Raw genomic sequence first — 17,091 nt, 5'->3', positions numbered from 1 at the left:
ATGCTCAAGGGCTGCCTGCTGTGTGCTGGATGTTCCTGCTACAGCCTCCAGGGATAGGGGGATGTTCCATCCCTGTGCCTCCGTGTCCCTAAGGAGGCTGTGCATGGTGGCAGTGCTGATCTAGGAGGGAGCAGCTGCCCTTTGGGGGAGGCTGAAATGCCTCTGCCTTTTGGGTGTGCAGAGCTGCTGTTTGCCAGCACTCACCATGTAAGAGCTGGGGGAAGGCAGTGAAATTTGCAGAGGATGGCTTTAAAACAAGTGCTTCCCTGCACAGCAGGCAGGGAGCTTCAGGAATGTCAGGGGTGCAGAGACAGGGGCTGTGTCAGGGCTTTGAGCAATCTCTGGTAACTGAGATGCGCAAACTCGAGGCCCACAGGTCTGGAAATGGATAAAACAGTAAGAGGGCTGGGCATGAGATACCCTGTGGCACCTCCAGACAGGGATTGCAGCTGTTGGAGTGTATCTCATGTTCCTCCTTTTCACCTTACAGCAGACAGGTTGGCATTTTCCAATGATGCCATAGAACTGTAAATGACCTAGCAGTTACTCAGTAACTACAGTGTTGGCAGTGCACAGGAGAGGGCAGTTTGTAAAATTCCCATGATGTGGAGGGTCTCTGGTGCTTCCATGAGCATCTTCAATTGCAGTGTCACACTTGTCCTCTGGAGCCTGAACGTCAGTGACATTCCTCAGAGGCGCTGGGGGTGCCTCTTAAACCCTCAGGGTGGGATTTAAGGTGGGATTAAAGGCTTGATTCACCAACCACACAGCATACAAATGCAAGTTTACTGTGGAAGATTAAGTAGACTGGAACCCTCCTGTTTCTGCTTAAACCAGAGAGTCCCAAATGCAAGACAAAGGTGTCGAAGCTGCTTTTTCAGATCATATCAGTTATTCTAGTGTTGCAAGTTGGGGAAATTGAAATGTTTTGTGGAAGAAAAGTGGAGGTGGCCAGTGTCCTGCTTGCCTGAGCATCTTTTCTTTGCATCAGGCACCCTTTTCTTTTTCCCTGGTAGCCTTTGGTGTCCCCAGCCAGGATTTGTGTGTGGTGGGCTGGCAGGGTGTGAGGGACAGGCTTCAGAGTTGGCCAGCAAGCATTTTGTGCTCACCTGCTTGTGGCTTGAGCACTGGAGATCAGAAGGCTTGAGGCTCTTGGGAGAATTCCTTACTGTGGTCTAAGGGTGGGCTTAGAAATGTTGCTGTTGAGCTCCTGCTTCAAAAACATCAGTCTTGGGTGAAAATCAAGAAACCACAATTTGAGTTTTGCTCCTGTCCATGAGCAAGTTTGACCTCAGTGAGATACTTTGAGCATTTGAGATCTGCTACTGAAGTCCCAGGCACAAAAGAAAAAAGATGTTAGTAACTTAGAGTTTACAGGATCAAGTCCTTTCTCAGTAATTGCCTGAAGCAGTTTTAGACATTCAAGTAGGAGGATGCATTTAAAAGAGGAAAAGCACTTGTAAGTTACTTCTTACACTATAACATAAATGCTCACATTTTTTATAGGGTCTCATCTTGATTGGGCCTGGTACTAACTCCAGAGTCCTTTTCTTCAGTGTCTTCATGGAAGCTATTTTGACTGTAGAAATTATTAATACGTTTTGGCATTAAAATGTAAAAACTCTTTTGTGTTTTGTACACCACCTAGGTCCCTTCCATTTTTCTTCTGGTATTTGCTGGTCCTGTTTCCTTGGGAGTTGTGCAAGATACTGGCCAGGTGCTGGCTTTGCCCTTGGGAAGCTGAGCAGTGAGAAGCACTCACTGTGGTGCTGATTTACCCTCCTGGAAGGGAGGGGAGGGCTCTCCCCGCACTCCTCGCTTCCTCCTGCTGCACCACCAGGCCTTGCATTAGTTCTTGGGGTCATGTCATAGATGTGTAGCAGCAGATTATATCCCAGTCCTTCACATCATGCATGTCTTACTGTTCAATAATCCGTCCTCCTCTTGCCTGGTGACACATCTGAAAAATTTGTCTTTGATGAATTTTATAGACTAGCTCTTTTTTTTTTTTTTTGTATTATAGTCAGCAGAGAAAGCTTTAAATAGCATTTTCCTTCCGAATTTTTTTTAGTGATTTCCTTCTGGCTTAACATTCCATTTTGCAGGGGGATCATTGCTGCCTCTGCTTTGACACAGGAGTTCTACAGCTCTGACAACTCTGTTGTCTTCTGTCCACAGGATTATCTCCTGTGTGCTTCACTATCAAAAGTCAGATGAAGAGCTTCTCTGAGGAAGTTCTCAGTATTACATTTTTAGCATTTCTTTGAAAATCCATGCTAATGCCCTGAATACAGGTAGTGTCAGACTGGTGGGGCTTGTGCTCTTTTAATTTCTCCCTTAAATATAGCCTTGCTCTCCTCCAACTACACGGTACAAACATTTGAACTAGCTGAAAATAGGTGTTGGCAGACACCTCCATTTCCTGTGCTACTCTCATGCTTTAGGATGGAAATGAGAAAGACCCACATGAAAATTACTTCTTAGACTTTTTGTCCACCTGAGTGGTGTTAATTTTCTTTTACTTACCCCATTTTGTTTCCATTGTTAGCATAATGATCCCTACTGAACACTGAAACATTAGGTTAAGCCTGGCCCCTACACCAATGATTTTTACTGTATCCTGTCTTCTTAAGTGCTCTTATAATCTTCACAGAATTTCTTGTGGAAAACTTCAGCACTAAAATAGTTTGTTCCTTAGCAGAAAAACTTCTGAGTTTTGTGCTGGCCTTAGCAGGGGCATTCACAAAATGAGGAGTACTCAAATGGCAAGAGCTCTCCTTCCACAGTAGCACCAGGAGTCCCATTGTGCAGTCTTACCTTATCAGGTATGAGGGAGGAAAGATGCTGGAAATGACAAAATGTGAGTGCAAAGATGAAAACAGTGCAGGATGGGAACACACCCACCCTCCCTCAGAGCTAAGCCTTATTTGGTACATGAATACAGCAGCCCTTGCAATGAATGCTGGGAGCTGGAGAAACCATGGACATTATTTTTTTTTAGTAATTTTTTATTTGCAGTCAGTAACAAGTGACTTTTCTATCACTTTTTGGCAGTATTCGAGCTCTGCTTTCCTGTTGCATAATTTAATAGCTGTTCTTTTAAGTAGTCACCAATACACTCTTTTGGAAACCTTCCAAAAGGTAAGATTTTCAGCAGTTAGATTTCAGGGTTGCACAAGGATTTAAAGGGCTGAGAGTGAGCCTGGAAATGACTGTGCTGCTCCAAAATGTTATGTCCTTCCTGTTGTGTGGGGCAGTTGTGGGCCCAAAGCAGAGCCTGTCTGTGGCCACTGATGGGACACACCTGGAGTTCCTGTTACTCCTCTGCAGCTTGGGGGTGATGGATTGTTTGCACACTTGTTCTTGTGGGGACTTGGTGACAGCAGCTGGGGAGCTGCTGCTTCAAGCACTGCACCCTGCCTGGGACCTACTGCTGAGGGCTGAGGCAGCAGGAGTGTCCTGCTGAGCCTTTGGGGCTTTTAATGCGTTGCATTGACAAATTCAGCCCCTGGGGCAGTCGGATGGACACGGGTTACTTCTGCTGGCCTGGAACTTTAGCCACAGGCATGGCAGGAACTCCGGCCTGTGACCTGTCTGATGGCATTTGTGGGCAGTAGGTTACAGCCAGGGGACAAGCACCACGCTGACAAATCACTTGGTTTACCAGTGGTGTGGTGAAGTGAGCTTGTGAAGCCCATTCAGCCTCCAGTGTTGGGTGAGACCCCATCACTCCTCAGTGCAGGAGCACCACAGGGGTCTCTCAGGTGCTTTTTGCAGTGTCCCATGGAGGCTCTCTGGCACTCAGATAATGCTCGAGAAGAAGGGAGATGGCTGTGGCTTGCATTAAAAGTAAAGAAGTTCAGCAGAAAACAACTGCCCTTGTGTTTCCGCTGATCCCCAGAGATCAGAGGGGCTGGGTGTGGCAGTGCTTAATTACTGATTAGAGCAGATGAGGCACTCTTAAGTCTGGTCACATTCAGTAAGAACTTCCACAGACACAGATTCATGGCTCCTGTAGTTTGTTGAAGCAAGAGGCCATAGATTCATTAGATTGTTGGTGATAAATGCACTGGATCTGCAAAATGTAAGTGCACTACATACCCACATTCCTGGCTATGGTCAGACAAGACTTTTGTGGGAAGAGAAGTGAGGAGTGGAGCTGTAAACAAATTTCCTGTTACTGCTGTCATGGTGAGAGGGCAGCCACACCACATGTAAATGAGGGATGTTGAGAGCCTGGATTAAAAAGGCTGTGGGTCTGGTGCAAGGGGACAGCTCTGGATGGCAGCAGTGAGGGTCATTCGGCCTGGCAGCTGCTCATCCCTCTCATACCCACAATAATCCCTTCACCATGTACCTCATGGCACATCTCGTGGCTTTGGGCCTCATTCCTACACAGGAGAGGAGCAGGAAACTGAAGAGTCTTCCCCATCATGCTGGATGACCCATGGACAAGCCTGGATAGTGCAGCTGGTTTGAATGGCAGAAGGGTTCTCACCTCCTGCCTTTTGGTCTGGGACACGTTGCCAGGTTGGCAGAAGTCCTCCCTTTTGGGGGAACTCCAGTCTTGTAGCTGCTGCCACCCCTTGTGTTGGTGGTTGGTTGAAAGAGACCTGAGCAGCAGCTGATGCTTCCTTCTCAGGAAAGATTCAGACCAAGCTTCCTGGGGGGGTTTGCCTGGGAGACAGAGCAGAATCTCTGGAGCATCAAACCTGTGCTTGGCTTGGCTAGGAATGAATCAGTGCTGCTGCATTGCTGGCAGTGCCACATGACAAAGGAATGACCTGTGTTTGAGACCTCCATCTTGGGATTGGAGCAGATTCTGTGAAATTTGGGTTTGTTGGCTGATTGAGGAGGAGAGACCTGCAGTGTGTTTTGGCCGTGGTGTGAGTGTGAGTGTGAATGAGTTGCCTGTGTGCACGGGAGAGTGAAGAGAGCAGAGGAATCAGTGGAGTCCAGGTGTAACGTACTGATGGCTGTAGGAACTGGTTTTGGCTTTGACATGGGACATACTCATCTCCTTGAGGACCTCGAGCAAGCTTGGTGTGCACTGCCCTTCCTAAACAGTGGTTTCCAGCCTGGTCAAGGTGCTGTGAATGCAGAGTGGGAGAAAAACAAAACAGGGATTAGTCATTGACATGAATAACAAGGTGTTTTTCTAATGCCATTAATATTTCTGTTCGCAGGAGAACTCCGACACATCACCAAGTTGAAACCTTGGAGTCTTTTTGATGTGCTTGTGGAGAAGTATGGTTGGCCTCATGAAGATGCTGCACAGTTTACAGATTTCCTGATCCCCATGCTAGAAATGGTTCCAGAGAAACGTGCTTCAGCTGGAGAATGCCTTAGGCATCCGTGGCTGAATTCTTAGCAGAATCTTCCAGCTGTTTAAAAAAAAAAAAAAAAAAAAAAAAAGCCAGCAACCACTTTCCAATGCGTTGGACCTAAATGGTGACTGTCACAAAATCTTTAGCAGGATCACACGTGAGCTGGCTTCAATCCTCAGACCTTTATTTTGCTTGAGGTACTGTTTGACATTTTGCTTTTTGTGCACTGTGTTCTTGGGGAAGGGTAGTCTTTTTGTCCTCAGCTAGTAGTTTACTCACCCACTTTCTTCAGAAAACACTTAACGTGTCTTTAAGCATTGTTTCTTGTGTTGTGTGACATTCAGATGTCAGATTTTTGAACAACAGAAACTTCCCCCCATGTGTTTTGGCAAGTTTTGTAACTATTTATGAAAAAAAAAAATATTTTAGCTGATGCATATTATATAATTTACGAGTGTAAGAAATTTATCAAGTCAGAACTGAGTTACGGCAAGGAATTGTACAATTTTATCTTCTGGCAAAGGGATGTCATTCTTGTATTATAGTGTATGTAAATGCACCCTGTAAATGTTTATTTCCATTTAAATATGGGACTGGGGACTCAATTTCAGAGTAAAGCGACTAAGTTTTAGAGAGCTTTATAGCAAACCAATTGCATGTAGTGGACTTTAAACTGCTTTAAGGAATTGTGTAAACTTTCTATTCTGTAGCAGTTCCTGTTCATTGGGTTTTAAACAAAGTGGCTCTGGTTTACAGGATTTCATTCCCCAAACGGCACTTTAAAGGAAGGCTAGACTTCTTTCTAATAAAGTATGCATTATCATTTAGCACTCCCTTTTAGAACTTTTGCCTATTTTAAGTGCTTTTAAGAAAAGAAAAATAGCAATTTCCCTTACAATGTGATAGTGAAGACATGGTACCATATGGTGTTGCCTTTTTATAAGCACTGTAAGTTGTACTATACCTTAAGAAAAAGAAAAAAAATTAAAAGTAGAGCATGAGAACCACTCTCTGTGTAGAATTACTGATCTTTTATAATAAAAGTGTGTGCTTGGCATCAGTTAAGGAAGGATATAGCTGCAGATATTTACAGTGCAGTGGGAAAAATAATCCAAGAAGCAAGATCATGCTCATTCCATTCATAGCTTTACATGTTTCTAAAACAAATTGCACTAGCTTTATTCTTTCCCATCCGTAGACATACGACTGCCCATTGTAAGTTGCACGCAACAATTATGTGTTTCCTAGGAAAAAAGCTGCATAGGCTGAAGCTTATAGGCAATACAGATTTTAGAATGTACAGTACAGAGGTGTGTTTGGGCCTCTTTTAGAAGTCAGTGGGATGAATGTAAGGTTACTCCTGATCTTCATGTAACTACAGTGCCACTTTTTTCTTGACTTTGTCCATATAAAATTTATTCACATGCCTTTGCAATAACTAGATTGTGAGAAGATAGCCCCATGCTGTAACAATAACCAGTTGTTTGAGGTGCTTGCAGTTGTCTAATTAAAGTGTTTTGTTTTTTCAGACAGTGTTGCTGGTCATTGGAATCTTTGCCTAGCCACGACTCAGCTGGGGGTGCTGGAGGGCTGGGAGGTGGGGGCTGGCTTGTCCTGGCCAGAGAAAGGCAGCTTCCCATGTTCATTTATGGAACACATCACCTGGGGCCGGTCAGAGCAGCCCCAGGACTCTGCAGGAGGGCTGGGTGGGAGTGGTTTGCTGGGTGAAATGTGACCAAAAAAAAGCGTCTTTCCTACCAGCTGTTCTGTAACAAGTCCTGTAAACAAGGGAGCGATTGTCCCGTCCCGAGGGCTGGGGCAGCCACTCCTCCATGGAACTGCCAAGGCACCGCAGTGCGGAACACTCTGGCCCGGGGAATGTCCAGTGCTGAGGCCCCCACGGCTGTTGGGTTTCAGGACCGTGTGCCTTCACCCCATTCCTGGAACTGCTTTTAGTGGCTGCAAGGACAACGCTGCTCAGGAGGACGATGCCACAGTGGAGGTAAAAATTACATTCAGCTTCACACACAGCCCAGCCTGTAGTGCCTGGTTGCTGCAGCCAGTTACAAAGGCGTTCTTGAACACAGAGAAAACGCTGGCACTGGAATGAAGTGCCAGGGCAGCCCAGGGCTGGCACAGCTCTGCCCTCTGCCTGGCCCTGGTGCTGCAGCAGCACTGGGGAGCCCTGCCCAGGCCTCGTCCTGTTCTGCTCCCCAGTGCAGCAGCTCCCTATACTGCACCGAGACCTTGCCAAGCACAGTTGAGTATTTTATGTTCTCTTGTAGTTGAAATGATGATGTCACTTCCCAGAGGTACAGAAGAGGGGCACATTACCAGATCTGAATGCTGGGCTAGACAGCATGACACACTTTTTTTTTCAAAGTCAGTGTCTGAGCAACTGCACAGAGGGTGGGTTGGGTTTTTCTGCTGTTTTTGACAGCCTAAGGTTGTCCTACACTACACATGCTAATGTAAAATGTGAATTCCATTGTGTATGCTGCAGAGCCAGCAGGTGTTCAGGAACACATTTCTAGTGTATGATTTCAACTAGAAAGATTTTTCAGTAGTTGGAAGCAAATTAATTGGCCCTCTTCTTTTTTAAATGTTGAAAGGAATTACGCCTTCTTTCTAGTGGGCAGGGCCACTCCCTCTCCCATGCCATCCCAGCCTTCCTCACACGCTGGTTCCCTCTCTGCTCTGAGGTGGAGCCATTGAGCAGGTCCTGGTGTGTGGGCAGGACAGAGCAGGTACTGCTGAGATGGAAGGATGCCCTCGCCAGGACAGAGCAACTGCACTGGTGAGCACACCAGTACCACCTCAGCTGCCGCTTGCCAGCAGCAGGAATCAATCCCTTCCCTTCCAAAAACCCCAAACTGCTACACAGTTTGTAACATTCCCTTCCAGCACCACCCACTCGGCTCCCCCCTGCAGCCCACCTGGAGGCCTGAGGAGGCACCAGGAAAGGGAAAAGGAGGGAAAGAGGAAGGCCCTGCAGCAGGCAGTGCTGCCCTGCTCTGTAACCGAGGTCAGAACCAGCATCAAATACCCATCAGTGCCCCCCGTTACCCTATCAGTAAACTGACCCAGCACTCTGCTGTGCTTGGGGTGATTATTCCTCAACCTCCAAAGGGAGCAGGGGAAGGAATCCCCCTCTTCCAGCCTGTTCCACATCTGTCTGTGCTACAGCAGTGAAGCCACAGCTGGAAACTGCAGCCAAGCAAAAAGCCTTGCAGGGAGCAGGGGAGATCAGAGACTTAAGGCCACTTTCCTGCTGATAACAGCACCCTTTCAGGACAAGTAGGTAAAACTGACATAATTGTGATTTATTAACATGAATTAAAATGCCCAACCAGTGCTGCAATGTGACAGTATATTAAAAAAAATTAAAGATCATATACTGTACTACTTTCACAAAGATCACACCTTTTTTTTTTGCAAAAGACTTATTATATACAATACTATATCAAATGAAAGAAGCTTTAAGCAACTTTACAAGCGAAAGAAATACAGTATTTACAGCACTCGTCTGAGACATTAGAAACAGTCTATACATTAAATTACAATTTCTGCAAATAACTGATGAAACAAAAAGCCATGTCCACACCAAAACTATAAAAATCTGTATTGCATTGTTTCCTATCTCTATGCACACAAAAAACTGTTGACAGAAAATGGAAAAAAAAAAATTGTTAGTGCCATCACTTAGCCTGTGTACTTATTTAATTACATATGTATAAAAGTAATATAGAAAACTTTCACTAAATGAATTTTAACTGCAACAATAAAATTTTAAACATTATGCAGCATCAAACCTACTGCCAGAAAAAACAGCTGGAATGTCCACTTACAAAATAAAAAGAAATACCTAATACTGGCTTAACAGCACATTTTCAGGAATTTTAAAAAGCAAAAAATGGAAAGGATACAATGGAAGAGCACTGGTGTTTGCTTTTATACAAAGTATCATGTACAAGCTTTAAAAAGTACCTTGAATAGGTACATATTAAATATACACAGTTTATATTACAGAACATTTTAAAAATGCTTATAACTAAAGGGATCTGTTTTAATGCCACCCTGACCCATGGTAATTGTTCTGAAAGGTGGGTGGCACCTGTGCTCTGTGGATGGGGATCTGTCCTGGCACGGGCGAGGCCTGCTGCTGCCCTTGCACTCCGTGGGGAAGGGTCACGGAGCCGGGGTGAGGGCAGAACCCGGAAGCAGTAGGTGTTGCAATACTGTTTGGTCCTTGAGGTTGGATGTGAGGACCCTGACCAGGGAGTGGGCAATGAGGTCCTGTGCCAGCAGGCTGATGTTGAGGTCCAGGTCCTAACGTCGTGTGATGTGGGGCTTGTGAGGAGTAGGAGGAGACGCTTGTGTGAGCGGTGGAAGGGAAATGGGGAGGTCCTTGATGAGATGGGTGATGTAACCCTTGTGCTGACGCGGGGTGGTGCCCCGAGCCCATCACGTTGGAGGGAGGGGGCGGCGGGGGAGGCGGTGCCGAGTTTACAACGTGCTGGTGTTGTGCTTGCAAACCTTGGTGTCCCGTGGAAGGATGGGGAGGTTGGTGGTGGGGGAGAGGACCTGGTGGTGGAGGTGGTGGTGGCAAATGGTGACCAGCAGCTTGAGAATGAATGTGTGATCCAGGAGCCACTGCCATGGCGTGAACTGGACCGACAACATGTGCTACAGAGTGCTGCTGATGAGTACTTTGCTGCTGGACAAGGTGGGGGCCTGGAGCAGGCGGTGGTGGAGGAGGAGGAGGAGCAGCAGATGCCGATGCCTGGTGATGAATACTGGGGTTCTGAGAGGGCAAAAAATGCCCTGCAGCTACGTGGTGTCCTGGCACTGTTTGCTGACCCGCAGTGCCAGGAAGTGCTTGATTTGGTCCAGATGAAAACACAGTCTGTTGGGGTATGCTGCCCTTCAGCTGGCTGTAGCTCTGAAAGTTTCCAGAGGGCTGCTGGCTTTGATAGTAAGTAGAAGAAGGGGGTGGAGGGGGTGGGGGAGGTGGTGCATTGCTGTTCAGATTTTGTTGGTTAAACTGGCTGTAGGAAGCTGAAGATTGTCCTGATGATGTCTGAGTGAAGAGCGGGCCGCTAGCCTGCGCCTGATTACTGGGCTGGAGGGTCGGTGCTGCAGGGTAGAAGTTTCTGTGTGTTTCCCTCTGGGGTGTTCCAACTTGAGGTGACTGTGGATGATGAGGTCTGTATGGAGATCCCAGCTGCTGTGAGTGAGGCTTTGGTGAAAGGTAACCGTGCTGCACAGGCGCATGAGGGGTAGAAGACTTGGGGGGATTTTCTACGTGAGGCGAAGGGGGGCAATGCAGCTTCAAAGGTGCAGAAGGCAACTTCTGTGAATGTGAAAGTTGCTCAGCAGAGCTGCGCAGATGTGACTGAGATGGATGATTTTTTGAAAGTGCTTGGACGTTGTTTGTCAGCTGTTTCTGTTGCAGCTCAGGTTTTGGATGATTCGCACATTCAGTCTCAGGTGCAGTAGCTGCAGTTTCCCAGTGCGAATCTGGTTTTGTGGGTGTTTTCCCAAGTGGCTGTGCTGAAACTACAGGACTCGGTGAAGAGGGCTGGAATGAAAAGAAAGGCAGTCAGTAATCAATGTTCAAAATATTTAACCATGCACATAACAAATGAAAAAGAACATCTCAGAACACTCTCCTCCCAGCTTGTGAGAAAAAGAGTGCTGAGGCACAGGATATATATATTTGGTGTAAGAAAAATATCAGTAACAGTAAAATTAAGAAGGCATTATTTTTAGCAAGTATATATCAATAATTCTTCCAAGTCAAAGACCACAGAAGTATTTTAAAGTTTTAACAGAAATATGATCCATTAGGTCAAAGTCTGAATCCATTCTTTGTTCAAAGTCCTAGATTTTTGAATCTGAAAGAAGTAATTCCAGAGAACATCACTTGCAGAAATAAAGCAATTATTAGAGTGATTTAATGTTTTAAAGTGGGGATACTGCAAGCAAATAGACTAAATATCACAACCTGAATTAATTCATTTAATATGGCAACTACTCAACATCCTTTTCCATATTATCAGAGTCCTGACTACCAAACAATGCCAAACCTTGGCAGAGCAAGAGCAATCTCCTGTTAAGGGTAAATCACATCACTGCTGCTGGTTCTGAGTGCCAGTTCTTCACCATTCACACCTCAGAACAGCAGATACAATCTCTTCTTTGTCTACAGAGTGTAAGATCACCCACAAACATGTACAGCTACTGAAAGCACAGCATATGAACCCACTTTTTAGTGTATATGGACAAATATTCTTGCAAGTGTCCACCTATGTTAAATTACTGCACAGACAGATGAACATGTGTGTATGTCACCAAAGTAGTAAATCCTATGATTTAACATTTTTAAAGGTAAATCAGAGATGGATGGAGCTATTCTATGCATATTGTGCAAACACCTTGCATTACCTTGCTTGCTTTTGATGGACTCTTACAAGTCCTTTGTGAAGTATCTGGGGACGGACATTCAGAAGTTGGCTCTGGATTTTCAGAATCAGGTTCTACAGAAATAAAGCAGAGATATCAAAGTGGGGAAATCAAATCTTTTGCAGAGATCACTAAGCACTTTATATTTGACTTTAAAAGAGCTATTAAAGCTGTTGGTAGGCTATTGAATATGTCAAGTGTCATACAAGGTCATTGCTTACTGACCTTCTGTAATCTCAGTGAAAGAAGGGACCTTAAGCTGCAACTGGGAAATGAGATTTGAATGAGATGGAGACTGAACATGAGACGGTGAGCATGGCCTACAAGGTGATTCTCCCCCTACAGATGAAGCAGACCCAAACACAATATTAGAATTATTACAGATTACCATGGGGGAACTGGTTAGATTTCTCTATCTTCCAAACAATAAATCAACTTACCACTGTCCTTGTCTTTCCTATGATCACTGAGAAGTAAAGCTCTCTGATAACTTCGTTCTCTCACTTGTTCCACAGAGGTTGATGCAGTCCTGCAAGAGAAGTCCATTTTAAATTTAAGAGTATGTACTCCTGTGGACCAAATTTAGCACAACGTATACGCAAATAATGAGTCAGAGAAAGTTTACAGCATTGGCTGCATGTAACAACCAAATAACTGGTTGTGCATAAGGAATATAATTACTTAAGTGGTTTGTATCTATTTTCTCCCACTTTAAATACAGTAATTTCCTGCAACCTTGTTACATAAAAAAACTGGCATTTCCTCTTATTAAGGAAGTTATCTGTAGATCTGTGGGCTTTTCTTTGTCTAAACAACTGAAAAGTAAAAAAATAAAGGTCACAGTTACTGGTTCATAGTCTCAATTTGCAAAAAACTCTCTTCTTCCAGAATTGGAAATAGTCATCTTGTTTGTAAGAATCCGCTCTTCAATAGCAGATGCACAGCTGTAAATTGTGCACCACTACAAATCTATCTCTGTTTAAAAGCTTCTACACTTGAATTGCCAGACAGTGGGTATGCAGTGACAGTCACATCTCTCTTATAACCATTTGCATCTCTCAATCACAACCTGACCAGGAACATCCCTAAGTGACAGCACTCCAGAAAACTGTTTTCCTTTCTGGCAAGGACATACAGCATCACTTCACAATACTGCTGCACTGGAACAAGGCTTGGTGCTGCTCTGCAAGGTTACTACAAAATCAAAGTAGTAAATTCTTCCCTGTTCAGCCTGTTTCCACAGCTTAGTACAGTAGCTTCTGCACAGTGGACTGCACTTACGCTGTCCCTTCAATTGGCTTTACAAAATCTTTTTTTCTGGAATACTTGGAGCATGTGAGTGAAAGAATGTTGAACTCCTAAGGCCATGGTTCATACCCACCACAGTTAGGCCTTCACTACAGCATGAACAACATCTGCAGGATTTATTTTGCACTAATAATGTTTTAAAGACAGTGTCACCACAGTTGAACATCTATTTTAAAGCTACTAAAAACTCAGCGAAAAATCTGTGCTGTGTTCTACACAGACTGAAGTCACTCTATCTCCTCCCCATCCAAACTCTCCTCAGGATCTGGGATTGTCTGGAGTATCTGGCATTGCACACACTGCCCATATGGTCTGTAAACAAGGGAACCACTGAGCAACTGCTGTGAGTGTCACCACAGGCTCCCACCTGAGCAGGAGCTGCTGGCCAGGCTGCATTCAGCACAGGACAGGGCATTTAAGCAACAGCAAACATCCCACACACATTCCAGCCACATGACTGAAAAACCAGACCTCCCTAAGGTCTTCCAGAAGCCTTTGCTAATCAGTATAGATCATTCTCGTGTTGCACCTTATGCCTATCAGTACTTCTGGAAAGGTTTTGAGATTTAACGTGAAAAATTCTCTTCAGCTCACAGACAAGGCAGTGGAAATACAAGGACACAAATGCTCAAACCAATACCTATTTTGCCATTAGAAGATAAAAAAGCAGAATTAAAATAATTTAATAAATATCTTATGGGTAATTCTTCATGTATTCAAATCATTATGTGGTATCTGCTGTATTTCTGAGGAAAAATGTAAGACAACTCTTTATTAATGTGGAAGAAGGCCTTCCAGTCAGTAATCTGCAACAGCAGCCTTAATGAAAAATAGATTTAAAATACAAAGACTTAGATTTACATAAATTATTCATCTGAACTTTAGTCCTGTAGTTTTGTGGCTTACCACTGAACTTCAGGTTCACTCTTCTCACTGGAGGAAGATTCCTTAATTGCACAGTTGTTGCCAGTGTCTTCTGGAGCTGCAGTATAAACAGTAGCTGGCAGTGGTAAAGGCAGGCTTGCAGTGTTATCAGTCTGCTCCCCATTTTCTCCACTGTTGTTATACCCATCACTAGCACCATTATTACTACTTGTATTTCCTCCACCAGCAGCATGAGGAGATACAGTAACCAGGGGGAAGCTGTCTGTCTTTGAACCACTTTTTCGAGCTTCACGTTGCCTCTTACGGTATTCTAACAAGGACACCTAAGGGGAAAAAAAAAGCCACAAACAAACATCAGAAAGGAAGTTTTACCCATCTTCTTTCTCACAGTTTCTATTAAATGCACTGTATTTCAGTAAGATGTACTATGTAATTGGCTCTAAAATAAAAAGGACAGAGATTAATTGAAGATACTTCACCACAACTGCAGTGGAATTTACAGAGTACTGAGCTACTACCACGTGTAAAGGTGATATTAAAAGAAGTGCTGCTGCCAAGACAAGGAGTATGTGTTCTCCCTCAAGGAAGAAGCAGATGACACAAGTCAGCAGAAAGTCCACTGCTGAAGTCGTTCTGCTGGCTGTAGTTACAAGGGACTCTACAGTTCCTCCTGGACAATTATACTCATCTAGTAAAAGATGTCACACATCTTGCTGTCAGACTGACTCCCCTGCATCAGAATCCACTACCCTTCTGCTTCATATACCAAAGGATTCACTAGGCTCTTCATACCTTTTTTTTAACATAGAGAATTTGTAACTTACTTCTCCCAGTTTATTTTGAATTTGTCTTTACTGCACTTTAAGAGAGACCAATTAAGAACATATTTTTAAGCTAACTCTATTACCAAAAATAACAACACATGCTTCCTATTTCATGTATTATGTATATATAAAATCACTACACCAGAGTTCCATAGAAGAGAAACCCATTTCAGTGGTTAGTAAATTGCCTCCAGTGGAAAAAATGTGTTCAAATGTTTTCACCATGAATCTTCAGGATTTAAAGTAGAAACCTGAAATACTGACCTTCAAACCTACTTTATTCAGTAACTACACTAGTTTGGTAAAAATTACATTTAGTAAGTTGTCTTCTAGTTATCAACATCCTCCTCTGAACTATACAGCATCCAAACCAACAAACTGAAATGCAATAATGAAAAAAAATAATGTTTAACTGGCTTAATCCTCAATAAAACTGGACATCCATTTCTACAGAGAGAAAAACCAAAGCAGCTGCTCTGTTTGCAGTCCTAAGGGGTTTTGTTTGTTTGCTTTCAAAGAGATCTATTACAGACCCATCCATATGTCAAAGTAAAAACAGTGAAAAATATCTGATTTTGCATTAAAAAGTTCATTAAAAAATTCATGCAAAAACAGTGTGCATAAATCAGTTCTACTGAGATCTTGCTTTCAGACAATTTTGTGTTTCCATGTCATGTGACTGGGACCCCCTAAAGAACACTGCTTTGAAGAAAGTTTTTATGTTAAGAATCCCATGTAGTGTGGCCACAACGTACAGGACTGTATTGATAAAGGACTTCTACAGTAATAAAATAGAAGCAAATGTCCACAGAAATGTAGAAATATGCAAAAACATCCTGCAAATACCTAAGGATATTGATGTCTTACATGACCTTATGGAAAAGGTTTTTTTTTTTTTTTGGAGTCTCCTACAAAATTCCTGAATTCTCACCTTTGATCTTAGGTGGGACCCAGTTCATCACCTCTTGTTTTTATACTAAGGTTTCAAATTTTTGTGTGTCCTTGGAAATCCTGAACCCCCTTCTTTCAGGGGTACAGATGCAATTTTCCCTGGTTGTTTCTTCAAACTGAGACTTTTAGACAGGAATCCTGAAATTGGGGGGTGTCAGGGGGCAGGCACACCTTTTTTTATTAGAGGATTGGTGTAGCATAAGCTCTCAGCAGTAAGGACCTGGAAAAATCCTTGCCAGAAAGAGAAGTAGGGAGGGTTACTGAACCACTAAGTGCTGACAGGATTTGTGAAGACTAATTTAGCCTTCAGAAAAAGAAGGCTGTCAAAGTTACAGGAATTTTGGCTTATGCTTTCTTTTCAGGTTTGCCAAAACAGAAGGGCTATAGTAACACATACAAGATCTATCGAATTCTCAGGGCTGTGACCAGGTAAGATCAGAGCTCCTACAGTATTGCTCCATTTATGTCTAAGCTTGAAGCAAGTAAGCAAAAATCCAGTTCTGATGGAGAACTACTGAAGGAAGACTCCTCACTGCTCCCTAGCAGAATGCCCCAGGGAAGCAGGCATGCACAAGGGGGTGCAATGTGATCAAAAAAACCCAAATCACATTGTGCAGGCATGTACACAGGCAGAAAACCCCACCCTCTTCATCACTACTTCTGTAAAGAAAATAAATCACACCTTTCAAGCAAGAAAGATTATTACAGTCTGAGAGATGAGACAGAACAGGCAAACTGGTACATTGGAGACCACTGCCTTTCATCTCTTTCTTTCTGCAAAGGGAGTCAACTTGACAGTACAATGCAGTCTAAGAATTATGCAAAGTAACTTCCAATCCTGGTTTGAGTTACCCATGACTACATCACAAGACATGACTACATCAACAAGAACTGTTAGATGAGAGTAGCAAATTTAGATTGTGCTTACTTTTCAAACAATATTAAAAAACCCCCGAAACAACAAACCAAAAACCAAATTAAGCCAAGAAAAATATTTTTTGGAATTTCTATGCAGTTCTAGCTTTAAAGTCTGAGTAGCATACATCTGCTGTTGCAATTTCTTGCAGTAATACATAACAGATGCTCACAGTATATGGTCTGGTCTCTACAATGCTAGTATATATTCTGTGCAACAGAATACTGTAACACCAGGTGGCATAAGCAACCATTTTCATTTTGCTGAAAAGCAATTATTTATTGGGCAATTCATTTAAGACTCATATGAAGTAGAATTTATATCTTTTATGTAGAAAAAATAAATTTACTAATAGTTTTATCCAACTTTGCCCTTCATTAATTCTCCTGAATGTCTAATACACTGTAATATGCAA

At 43.5% G+C, this 17,091-nt stretch overlaps 2 protein-coding genes across 8 annotated transcripts in view; one reads left to right on the top strand and one right to left on the bottom strand.

Moving 5' to 3' along the window:
- Window positions 1-6,855, top strand: part of SRPK2 (SRSF protein kinase 2) — a 127,565-nt gene extending 120,710 nt beyond the window's left edge. For all 4 annotated transcript variants that reach the window (XM_033057639.2, XM_033057638.2, XM_033057642.2 and 1 more), the window contains one exon: window positions 5,187-6,855. In XM_033057639.2, the coding sequence (XP_032913530.1) occupies window positions 5,187-5,371 (185 nt within the window). In that variant the 3' untranslated portion in view covers window positions 5,372-6,855. The remainder of the gene's footprint in view (window positions 1-5,186) is intronic.
- KMT2E (lysine methyltransferase 2E (inactive)) overlaps window positions 5,394-17,091 on the bottom strand; it is a 59,566-nt gene continuing 47,868 nt past the window's right edge. For 3 of the 4 annotated variants that reach the window (XM_033057634.2, XM_033057635.2, XM_033057636.2), the window contains 4 exons: window positions 14,007-14,308; window positions 12,233-12,321; window positions 11,775-11,866; window positions 5,394-10,908 (listed from right to left, as the gene is read on the bottom strand). In XM_033057634.2, coding sequence (XP_032913525.1) covers window positions 9,394-10,908; window positions 11,775-11,866; window positions 12,233-12,321; window positions 14,007-14,308 — 1,998 coding nt within the window. In that variant the 3' untranslated portion in view covers window positions 5,394-9,393. Of the gene's footprint in view, window positions 10,909-11,774; window positions 11,867-12,017; window positions 12,132-12,232; window positions 12,322-14,006; window positions 14,309-17,091 lie in introns of all 4 variants that reach the window. The other variant, XM_033057637.2, reaches the window with a different exon arrangement.

The sequence above is a fragment of the Catharus ustulatus genome, chromosome 4 (assembly GCF_009819885.2).
Source record: "Catharus ustulatus isolate bCatUst1 chromosome 4, bCatUst1.pri.v2, whole genome shotgun sequence".
NCBI lineage: Eukaryota > Metazoa > Chordata > Aves > Passeriformes > Turdidae > Catharus > Catharus ustulatus.
Note: the sequence above shows the minus strand (reverse complement) of the source record. Positions and strands in the feature narration are given on the sequence as shown.